We start from the raw sequence: 12,208 nt of genomic DNA, 5'->3' as shown, positions 1-12,208 counted from the left end.
TCCCCCTAGGAGTTTATAAACTCCCCAGTCTCCCTCCTCCCGCGGTTCCCAATCCTACCCTGTCTCACTGTCTCCTCTCCCCGGGGGCAGGAGCCAGGTCTTGGCGCTCGGGCCTGGCGACCTCCCCGGGATGTTTCTGAAACCTGGTCCTGTTCTGAAGGAGGATCACCGGGACCCGAAACCCGTCCTCACATTTCTCCCGACACGAGCTGCCGGACCTGCTCAGCTTTTCCAGCGGCTCCTGTTCTTGTTCCTTCAGCCGCCGGCGCCATTCCTCTCCCACACTCAGTAACACTGTCTTTGTCCGGCATCAGGACCTACACTGCACATGCGCCAACACACAGGGGGCGTGGTCCAAACGATGTCGTCACCAATTGAGAGGGGCGTGGTTGGGGAGTCCTCCAACCAATAGGGGACAATGGGGGTTGGTTTTCCCCGCCCCCCCAGCCCCTGAAAGGTGGGTTTCATTTAAATGTGAATGTGGTTTTCTTTTTAATGTTCAGCCTGTTCAGGAATGTTACTCCAGACCTTTGGAAGGCTGAAACATCGGGAAACTTCCAGACACAAACAAAGGGGTTTTCAAAAATGAATAGAAATAGGGAAGGTAAATTACGAAAGAAGCCGAGTATAAAATATCAAAAGCTTCTGTTGTTGTGCCAAAGGGAACAGAGTCGCTAAAGTAAATGTTGGTTCCTTGGAAGGTGAAACAGGTGAGTTAATAAGGGGAACACTGAAATGACAGAGCTGCTAAATCAATACTTTTCCTCAGTTTTCACGTTGGAGGACAGCAGTACCATTCGGATTGGAACGAGCAAGTCAAAGTCACATCAACGTCGATAGGTACACTATTAGGATTGAGGGCAAACAACTCCCCTGGGCCTGATGGCCTACATCTTAGGGTACCAAAGGAAGTGGCAGTGGAGATTATGGATACATTAGTTACAATATTTCAAAATTCCCTGGACATGAGAAAGATTCATTGAGTTTATTTAATAGAGAGATAGGTAGGTTCTTGATTGTCACATTTTGGCCCACTCTCCTAACCTATCTCGATCCATTTGAAAGGTTCATGTTTCCTCATTGCAATTTACCATCACGCCTATTTATGTGTCATCCACAAATTTGGCAAATGAGCCTTTTATACGTGTATCCAAGTCCCTAATGTAGATTGTAAATAGTTGAGGTCCAAGAACCCAACCCTGTGGCACCTGACTAGTTACATCTTGCCATTCAGAAAAAAAAGCCATCAATTCGGACTGTCTGTCTTCTGCCCATCAGCCAGTTACCTATTCTCGTTGTCATGGAAAGGCTACCAACCTCAAAGACCCCTCCCACCCTGGGAATGATCTCCTGCACCATCTTCTGTCAGGCAGAAGATACAGAAGCTTGAACACATGTACCAACAGGTTCAAGAATAGCTTCTTCCCTGCTATTATTAGACTGCTGAATGGAGCTCTCCAATGCGAAATCGAATGTTGCTTCTGCGCACCTCCTGTGCAGCTGTAACTCTGTATGCTTCACTCTGTCTAAGCGCAGTATGACCTGCATGTCCTTGTTTGCTCGGATCTGACTGTACTGCTGATAAAACAACATTTTTGACTCTACTTAGGTACATAGCACAGTACAGGCCCTTTATCCTACTCTAAGATCAGACTGACCTACATACCATTTATTGTACTAACTTTCATGTACCTATCCAAGAGTCAATTAAAAGTCCTTAATGTTTCTGACTCTACTAACACTGTTGACAGTGCATTTCACACAGCCACCACTATCTGAGTAGAGAACCTACGCTGACATCTCCCAGAAACCTTCCTCCAATTACCTTAAAATTATGCCGAGAGTGTGATGCTGGAAAACCATAGCAGGTCAGGCAGCAGCCAAGGAGCAGGAGAATTGACATTTTGGGCATAAGCCCTTCATCAGGAATGAGGCTTGTGGGCTGGGGGTGCTGAGAGATAAATGGGAAGAGGGTGAGATTGGGGGAGAAGGTAGCTGTCAATGCCATAGGTAGATGAAGGTAGGTAGGTGTGTGTGAGTGTGTGAGAGGTGGGGTGGCAAGATGATAGGTCAGAGGGGGTTATGGTGCAGATAGATAGGAAAATATGATGGACAGGTCAGAAGGGGCAGCGCCAAGTTGGAGGCTTGGGACTGGAATAAAGTGGGGGGAGGTGAGGAAATTGTTGAAATCCACATTTGTCCTGTGTGGTTGCAGGGTCGCAAGGCAGAATGAGGTGTTCCTCCTCCAGGCATCAGGAAATAATGGTTTGGCGATGGATAGGTTGGAGAAGTGGGTGGAGCTGATAGATTGAAAAGTTGATGGAAAAGGTCAAGAGGGCGTACTGAGTTGAAGTCACGGGACTGGGATAAAGTGGGGTGGGGGGGGGTGGAAAATGATGTCTCGCATCCGCAGTCCTCATTTTCCCCTCCTTAAAATTATAGACTCTTGTAAGGGGCATGGATAGAGTGAATACCCAAGGTCTTTCCCAAAGGTCCAGTACGAAAGGGGCATAGGTTGAAGGTGAGTGGGGAAAGATTAGATTACTTAGTGTGGAAACAGGCCCTTCGGCCCAACAAGTCCACACCGACCCGCCGAAGCGTAACCCACCCAGACCCATTCTCCTACATTTACCCCTTCACCTAACACTATAGGCAATTTCGCACAGCCAATTCACCTAACCTGCACATTTTTGGACTGTGGGAAGAAACCGGAGCAAACCCACGCAGACACGGGGAGAATGTGCAAACTCCACACAGCGAGTCGCCTGAGGCGGGAATTGAACCCGGGTCTCAGGCACTGTGAGGCAGTAGTGCTAACCACTGTGCCACCATGCCACCCACTTTTTTTTAAAGACCACCACAAACTCACTCCATTTTTTTATGATTAGAAAACCTGAGGGGCAACATTTTCACGCAGAGGGTGGTGCGTGTATGGAAGGAAGTGGTGGAGGCTGGTACAATTGCAACATTTAAAAGGCAGCTGGATGGGGATATGAATAGGAAGGGTACAAATGAACATAGGCCAAATGCTGGCAAATGGGTCACTGGATTCATTTAAGATATGGACTGAAGGGTTTGTTTCCAGCTCTACAACTCTATGACTATGTCTACATAGTTGAAACCAATTTCACAAAATGAGGAATAGGTCATTCACCCTTACAGCCTGACCTGAGCTGTGGCCTAACTGCACATATTCCAGTGCAATTTTCAGAAAGATTTCAGCAGCTCTTTTAAAAAATTGAAATGCGTTTAGACTTCAAGGATGTTTCTGAATATATCATTTTAGCTATTCTCAATTTTAAAGATAAGAGTTTCGAGCGAACACAGCCCACACCTCCCAGCACTGCCAGTAACCTTTACAATGTTGATGAAACGATGCAGTACCTGTACTCCTTAAAAATTTACAATTTCTAACGATACTAGCTACTCATTCACTGCTCCATCTGATACACGACATTAGAAACTTAGTGCAGGAGGCTGGAAGAAATGAGCAGCTTTAAAACAAAAAAAAAATCTGAAGCTCAAAGCTTTCAATGAGTCTGAGCCCAGCAGTAAGTTCAGGTAATCTTTATTGTGACCCAACTTTGTTACAGCTTCAGATCTCCCCCAGCAAAAAGATGGAGAGAAAGTAGCTGCTTTTTAAACAGCTCAAGGTCAAAGCGCACACACTCCCCCTCCCCCCACCCCACCTCACCTCACCTCACTTTCTTTACTATCGGTCAGCAAAGAGTTGTCCCTTTGTAATTGGATCCTTGGTACAGCCTTAACGTGTGGGGCTGGGAACGGGGGGAGTGGGAAGTGAAACAGACTGCTGTGAGTCTGGAGTCACGTGTAGGCCAGAACGGGTAAAGGATGCAGCTGGGACTACTGAGTGAATCCTTTCCCACAACGGCAGTTTCCTTCCCTAGAACGGGCGTGAGTGAATCAGATTGGGGTTTTCTCTCCCCTCCCCTCCCCTCCCCCCGCAACAGAAAATGGTTTCATCTTTAGATTCTGACCGTATTCTAATTCCACCATCTGCCGCGGTGGTATTCAAACCCAACAGATCCCAGAACTGGGTTGAGAGTCCAGTCGATAACGGCACTCGGCAGTCGCTTTGTCAGTCCCCCTGCGATGGCACGTGAAATCGCTGGTGGCACCGGAGGTGGGAGGAGCGGGTGAAAGCCTTCCCACACTCAGGGCAGCTGAAGGGCTTCTCTCCCGTGTGGACTCGCCGGTGGGTCAGCAGGGAGGAGGAATCGCTGAAGGCCTTCCCGCACTCGGGACAGCAGAAGGGCTTCTCCCCCGTGTGGACCCGCCGGTGGGTCAGCAGGGAGGAGGAATAGCTGAAGGACTTCCCACACTCAGGGCAGCTGAAGGGCTTCTCCCCCGTGTGGACCCGCTGGTGCCTCAGCAGGGAGTAGGAATAGCTGAAGGCCTTCCCGCAATCAGGACAGCTGAAGGGCCTCTCCCCTGTGTGGACCTGCTGGTGGGTCAGCAAATTGGAGGAACGGCTGAAGGCCTTCCCGCACTCGGGGCAGCTGAAGGGAGTCTCCCCCGTGTGGACCCGCTGGTGCCTCAGCAGGGTGGAGGAATCGCTGAAGGCCTTCCCGCACTCGGGACAGCTGAAGGGCCTCTCTCCCGTATGGACACGCCGGTGGGTCAGTAGGGAGGATGAATCGCTGAAGGCCTTCCCACACTCAGGGCAGGTGAAAGGCCTCTCCCCCGTGTGGATCCGCTGGTGCCTAAGCAGGGCAGAGACCTGGGTAAAGCCCTTCCCGCACTTGGGACAGGAGAACGGCCTCTCCCCGGTGTGGATGCGCCGATGAATCTCCAGGTCAGACGGAGTACGGAAGCCTTTCCCACAGTTACCACACTTCCACGGTTTCACCATGTTTAAACTTCAGCCACAAGCAAATGCGTGTCCTGCCCCTCACTGCTGTGAATTCCTCTTTCCAGGCCGTATAACAGTTTCAGGCTCCACACTCAGTGCGCAGCAACAGTAGGGTCTCTCATCCAGTCCCACTGATAATGAAAATGTACTGAAATAGGAACCAAAAAGCTTTGCTCCTTCTCACAGAATTGTAATCAAAAATTGTGGCTGTCCCAATCGATTGAGTGATTGTCAGGTATTGATGTGAAAGTGAGGACCGCAGACGCGGGAGAGTCAGTGTTGAAAAGTGCGGCGCTGGAAAAGCACAACAGGTCAGGCAGCATCCAAGGAGCAGGAGAGTCAACATTTCGGGCAAAAGGCCTTCATTTGTTCATTTTGAAACTTCTGCCTTCGGATCTTCAAATACTCTAGAAAAAGACATTACAAAAGTCAACACTGTCAGTGCAGGGTAGAAATTCAGAACAAGCTATTCTACTTTCTGAGAGCATTCTTTTCTTTTGTTATTCCACAAAATTGAAAGCAACATCCTTCTCTCTTTCTTTCTCTCTCTCTCTCTCTCCCCTCCCCCTCCTCTGTTCTCACTCCGCTTTAAGTAATTCTCCTGAAGGTGCTGATTCAAGATCAGAACAGCAAAAATGTCAAGAAATATATATTGGATAACTCCACCTGAAAGTTAATATCTTTCACAACAGTGGGATGCTGCTGAGAGTGAGCAGGTCTGATTTTGGGAAGCAAAACAAAATGTGTCAATTCAGGATGAATCGGGAATGCATCTTGAGGAATAACCAGATACATCAAGGTATTAACACAGACACTAGAGAGAAACTGAACAGAAGAGACGTGGCAAACGTTAGTAGAAAGCCAGAGTCATTAAGATATACCACACAGTAACAGATCTTTTGGTCCAAATCGTCTATGCTGACCAGATATTGTAAATCAATTTAGTCCCATTTGCCAGCACTTGGCCCATATCCCTTGGCCAATCCACCCTACCTTGCACATCCCTGGACACTATGTGTAAGTTAGCACGGCTAACCCACACAAACCTGCACCTCCTTGGGCATGATGGGTACTTTAGCACGGCCAATCCACCCTCACCTGCACATCCCTGGGCACTATGCATAATTTAGCGTGATCAATCCACCCTAACCTGGGCACAGTTAAAAATCACACAAACGCGGGTTATAGTCCAACAGGTTTATTTGGAAGAACAATCGTTCGGAGCACTGCTCCTTCATCAGGTGGTTGTGGAGAATAAGACCATAAGGCACAGAATTTATGGAAAGACATTTGTGGCCTGCCACTGAAATGATATATTGAACAAATCTGGATTGTTCAGTCTTTCATCTTTTAGAATGGATTGCAGGTATCATTAATATGGAAATCCCAGAACTTCCTGTAAGGCACCCTCTCAAGATAACATAAGGCTTTACAACAAAAGGTGGCATCTCAGCTCAGACAATGCATTAAAGGTATGAGGTCAGAGTTTGCCTGTATCTCAGTCTTGACTCAGACTGTTTCTATTTCCAAAGCAGGAATTTATAAAATATTATCTGGATTGACTGCCTGCATGAAGTGCCGAGTCTCATCCACCAGCTGAAATGACTGGATAGTGAGGGCTTGATCCCCACAGTGCAATGAATTCCCACTTTCCACCAAAATCCCAAATGTCCACACTCACTCAGTTGCTCTCTCATAAATCAAATATTTCATTGTAACTTCTTCTGCTCCCAGCCTCCAGTCTTCACAACCACACTTGTGCTTTCACCGAAGACAATTAGTCATACAGCACGGAAACAGACCCTTTGGTCAAACTCGTCTGTGCCAAACAGATATCCGAAATTAATCTAGTCCCATTTGCCAGCATGTGGCTCTTATGGTTCTAAACCATTCCTATTCATGTACCCAGCCAGAGGCATTTTAAATATAATTGTACCAGCCTCACCACTTCCTCTGGCAGCTCATTCCATACATCCACAACCCTCTGCGTGAAAAAGTTGCCCCTCAGGGCCCTTTTAAATCATTCCCCTCTCACCTCAAACATATGCCCTGTAGTTTTGGACTCTCCTACCTTGGGGAAAAGACCTTGGATATTCACCCTATCCATGCCCGTTATAAACCTCTATAAGGCTGCCCCTCAGCTTCCGATGCTCCAGGGAAAATATCCTGGATCTACTCAGCCTTTCCCTGTAGTTCAAACCCTCCAAGTTTAGCAACATCCTCGCAAATCTTTTCCGATCCCTCTCAAAGTTTCAGAAGTTCTTTCCGAAAGCAGGGAGACCAGAACTGGACGCACTATTCCAAAAGTCGCCTTACCAATGGACAGCCACAACATGATCTCCCAATGCCTATACACAATGCTCTGACCAATAAAGGAAAGCATACCAAACACATTCTTCACTATCCTGTCTACCTGCAACTCCACTTTCAAGGAGCTATGAACCTGCACTCCAAGGTCACTTTGTTCTGCAACACTCCCCTTCACTGTACCAGTCCTGCCTGCATTGCTTGACCAAAATGCAAAACCTCACATTTCTCTAAATTAAACTCCATCTGCCACTCCTTGGCCCATTGGTCCATCCGATCAATTCTAATTTCTAGTGAATTCTGCTTCCTCTCTTACTCTCTAGAAGCTGAAAATCTCCATCCCACACACTCTCCCTCTCTTCTCACTTTGTAGAACCTAATCCCTGCTGTATCTCATCGTGAAGGGTCTGGTTCATGCTGTTTAACAGGCCCACACTCAGGGGAGATCTAATTGAAACATAGAGAATACTGAACGACCTGGACAGAGTGGACGTTGGGAAGATCTATCCATTAGGAGGAGAGACTAGGGCTCGAGGCACAGTCTGAGAGTAAAGGGAAGACCCTTTACGTTGGAGATAAGGAGAAACATCTTCAGCCAGAGAGTAATGAATCTATGGAATTAACTGCCACAGAAAGCTGTGGAGGCCAGGTCACTGAGGATATTTAAGACTGAGATAGATAGGTTCTTGAGTATCAAGGGGATCGAGGGTTACGGGGAAAAAGCAGGAGAACGTGGATAAGAAACTTAACAGCCACGATTGAATGGTATGAGCAAACTCAATGGGCTGAATGGCCTAATTGCTGCTCCTATATCTGATGGTCTCTTGCTGTCCTGGACACAAACTGCATGAATCCAAGTAAGAGTCTGTTAATCCATTTTTTAAGATTAGAATCAGTCTAACCATTGTGGTACAGACAGCCTCACACAGGGAAACTCACACCTTCAATACGTTATCTGAGACGACATGACACCAATTGGGAATGTAACGTTTAAAAATGGTTTTGCTATTTACATATGAAAGAACTGAAACCAACATGGTTATTCTAAAAGAGGAGAGAGTTAACAATAACCCAGGTCTTTTTCAATATATAATTTCAGTTACATCCCACTGTAAACTTTTGCTATAAATTCAATGTCTTACAACCTTATTCTTCACAACCACCTGATGAAGGAGCAGCAGTCTGAAAGCTAGTGATTCCAAATAAACCTGTTGGACCATAATCCTGTGTTGTTGATTTTTAACTTTGGACACAGAGCGTGAGAATTGGGAGCAGGAGTTGGCCATTTGGTCTTTGGAGCCTGAATCAGCATTGAACAGACCATAACTGGATATGAATCTTCCTACATCTCGGTGGATAGGCTGGGACTTTCTTCACTGGAGCACAGGAGGTTGAGAAGTGACCTTATAGGAGGTTTATAAAATCATGAGAAGTATATATGAGGTGAATGGCAGGTGTCATTTCCCTCAGGTGGGGGTTTCAGGATTAGGCAACAAATTTTGAAAGGAGAGAGGAGAAAGGTTTTGAAAAGACTTGAGGCAGCTTTTTTTAAAATACGGTAGTTCATGTGTGGAATGAATGTCCAGAGGAAGTGACGTTACTTTCAAAAGACATTTGGTTAATTACATGAATAGGAAAGGTTCGGAGGGATATGGGCCAAACACTGGCAGGTGGGACTAGATTAGTTTGTGAATATATTCAACGTGGACTAGTTGGATTGAATGGTCTGTTTCTTTGCTGTATGACTCTAACTGTTCTGTACTTGTCTTAAAAAGATTTTCTTGCTTTCTCCCATAAACATCCACTTTATTGTTGCTCAAAACTCAGATGAACTCAGCCTTGAATATATTCAATGACCCCTAACTGCAGGAAGACATCCACAATTCTGAACTCAATTCCTCTTGTTAATATACCACTTGCTTTGCTGATTGCTTGCTGCAACTGTCTGTCAACTGGCAGTGACTGGTGTAGAAAGACACTGAACCCCCGTTCTACATCCACATATCATTCCCTATTCCCTTTTGCCTGAAACATCAACTGTCCTGCCCCTCAGATGCTGTCTGACCTGCTGTGCTTTTCCAGCACCACACTTACTGACTCTAATCACTCGTATCTGCAGATCTCACATTCTCCACATCTCAGTATATCACCATTTAAATAATACACTTCCTTTCTGCTCTTTTTCACAACTTCACATTGTTGTACTCTTTTTCTCATGTTTCCAATTGTGGTCTTCTCTACATTGGGGAGACTGAGCATACACTTGGGAACGGTTTGCTGAGCATTGCAGGCAGGTCCACAGTCACTACCCACTTTAATTCCCCTTCCCACTCCCTTTCTGAAAAGACTACCTTAGGCCTTCTCCATTGCCACAATGAACCAAACAGCAAATTGGAGGAACAACACCTCATCTTCCGCCTGGGCAGCCTATAGCCCAGCGGACTCAACATTAAGTTCTCCAGTCTCAAATAACCTCACTTCCCATCTCTTCCTCCCCCCCAACAACGACTCCCTTCTCAGCCCCTCCCCCTCATTTCCACTCCTCCTTGTCACTAACCAGATTTATTTCTCCCATTCACCAACCAGGTCAGACCTTTCACGTGTCCCCACTTCACCACCCTGCCCCCAGGACACCCTTTATCTGCACCCATCCCCAATCCTGAAGAAGGGTTACACCTGAAACGTCGACTTCTCCACCTCCTGATGCTACCTGGCTTCTTCTGTTCTTCCAGCCTCCTGCCTGTCTATTTTGCCAATTGCGACACAGACGTAGAGCAACGTTTCCAGAGTCTGTCCCCACCCCGATTCACTCCCTTTCCTTTCATTGCTGCAAGTCAACAACTGAACCCCAGAATGAAAAAAAAATGGAAAAGGTGGTGAGAAAAGAGAGTGCGGTACTCACAGATGTTGGACAGAGGAAGGAGATTGCAGTCTGGGGTGAAGCTCAATCTTCATTCAGAGAAACTGGAGCAGCAGCATCTTCAGAAACTCCTGGTCCAACTTCCGCATTCAGACAATGGGGTGTCTCTGATTAGCAGGAGGACCAGTCTCCTTCCGGTCCTCCAGTACTCCCTATTGGTCACTCAAACGAAGATCGCGCGCCATTTTGTGCGAACTGCGATGAGCATGCCCAGTATTTTGCTGACACCCGGCGAGCATGCGTACGACGTTGCTGACACCGGCAAACATGCGCTGTATGCTCTATCGGGATACTGGTGTTACTAACAGATTTTAAGTGTCCAAATGCCAATAGGAAAAAAAGGGGTAGAGCCACAATATTTTTTCTCCGTGGTTCGACATTTGATTGTTTTTGCATTTTGTCTCGCTGCTCAACTTTTGTATGTCTTTTCCCCTTGTTGATAGAGTCTCCCCGTGAGCTGACTTTGGGCTGCGCTTTAACCAGTTACACAGACTGAAGAAACATTACACTATTCGCAGGAGGGAGTGACTGTACACGTTTCCTGAGTGTGATCCCAGTTTCAAATTGTTCATCGGAATCACAGAACCAAAAGGACACCAGACCTGCGGAGAATTTGGGGAAATGTGGGGACTGAGGGAAGGGATTCCATTCCCTGGGGGCACTGGAGATTCATCAGCTCAGTCGCAGTGCGGACAGGCCGTTCTTCAAAAAGTTATTACAACATTATTGCCCATCGACAAAAACACATTCACGCTGCCTGATTACCTTGAACTTATACAAGTGCTCTGTCATAATATCTTTGATAATAGCTTTGAACATTTTCCCCATTACATATGTTAAGTTAAATGGTCTCCCTTTTTGAAGAAAGGATTTGTCCAATCTAAAATAAAACCACCCCTGAAACTAATGAGGTTTGGAAAATTAAAACCAATACATTAACTCTTACGGGGAGAATGTGGGGAAGTGGAGTTGAAATGCCTATTAGCCATGATTGAATGGCGGAGTGGACTCGATAGGCCGAATGGCCTTACTTCCACTCCTACGTCTTATGGTCTTATTTCACGCCCTAATTTCTCTTTAAGAGTCTAGGATGAATTCCTTCAAATACCCGGGACTTATCAGCTCGGAGTTCCAACAGTTTACTCCGTACTAGTTCCCTGGGGATTGTAATTTTCTTCAGTTCCTCCCTCCCTTTCAATTCCTGATTTACAGCTAGTTCTAGGGTGTTACTTGTATCCTCTCAAGTGGAGTCAGATTCAAACTCTTTTCAATTCATCTGCCATCTCTTTATCGTCCGTTACTAAATCCCCAGACTCATTATCTGCAGAACCAACACTTATTTTGTTAACTATTTTTAAGAAAAGCTGACAAAACTTTCCACCCTTTTTTTATAATTTCTTTAGCTAACTTTTTAACCCTAAATTGCCGTGCTACTGCCTGCATTACTTCTGATATTTTGCCATAGCTCTCAACTCTAGTATCAACTTGTCTGCGTATTCTATTGAACTGACCTTGATTAAGTGTTGCAAAACACACAAGGGCAAATCTTTCCTCTCCAGAAAGTCTTAGTACTTAACACGATAAAATTCACTTTGAAATATTGTTCATCCAAATTTTACCAAGCACATACTACAGATTCAACATCCCACAAAGGCACCCAGTTTTGTTATGATCTTTAATTCTGAAGAGAAATTTGAATACCCAGTGATTAACTGGAAAAACTCTTCATTAAGATTTCACATTTTTAAACAAATAAAAATTACCAATTAACTGGTGTAACTTAGCAGAATGGGATGTATGGCCTTAAATTGTAAATCTAGTTTTCTTTAAATCCCTGCAAGAGTTCCCACGAATCTTTACAAGAGTCTTGATAGTTCATTCACTTGCTGGGAATAGTCCAAGGGATACAACATCTCTGGAGGATTCACTTAAATCCTTCTCACGATTCCAAGTATTCCTGGTAATTATATGTGGGAAAAGATCTGCCACCCTGGCAACCCACAATAGGCCCACAAAAGCAAAATTGGCCAAACTGTACCAAAACACCCAGAATGCCTTAGCAGGGACCAAGCAGGCTGACAAGTGAAACTCGACAGCACTTGCAGACA

At 45.8% G+C, this 12,208-nt stretch overlaps 1 protein-coding gene across 1 annotated transcript in view; it reads right to left on the bottom strand.

Moving 5' to 3' along the window:
• Positions 1-10,355, bottom strand: part of LOC140461055 (uncharacterized) — a 52,029-nt gene extending 41,674 nt beyond the window's left edge. Inside the window, exons 1-2 of the mRNA XM_072555838.1 lie at positions 10,083-10,355; positions 4,105-5,280 (exon numbers count right to left, since the gene is read on the bottom strand). Coding sequence (XP_072411939.1) covers positions 4,105-4,873 — 769 coding nt within the window. The 5' untranslated portion in view covers positions 4,874-5,280; positions 10,083-10,355. The remainder of the gene's footprint in view (positions 1-4,104; positions 5,281-10,082) is intronic.
• Positions 10,356-12,208: the final 1,853 nt, after the last annotated feature.

This window comes from Chiloscyllium punctatum, chromosome 36 (assembly GCF_047496795.1).
Source record: "Chiloscyllium punctatum isolate Juve2018m chromosome 36, sChiPun1.3, whole genome shotgun sequence".
In the NCBI taxonomy this organism is placed as follows: Eukaryota; Metazoa; Chordata; class Chondrichthyes; order Orectolobiformes; family Hemiscylliidae; genus Chiloscyllium; species Chiloscyllium punctatum.
The sequence above is the reverse complement of the archived record's forward strand: the minus strand, read 5'-3'. Positions and strand labels throughout refer to the sequence as shown.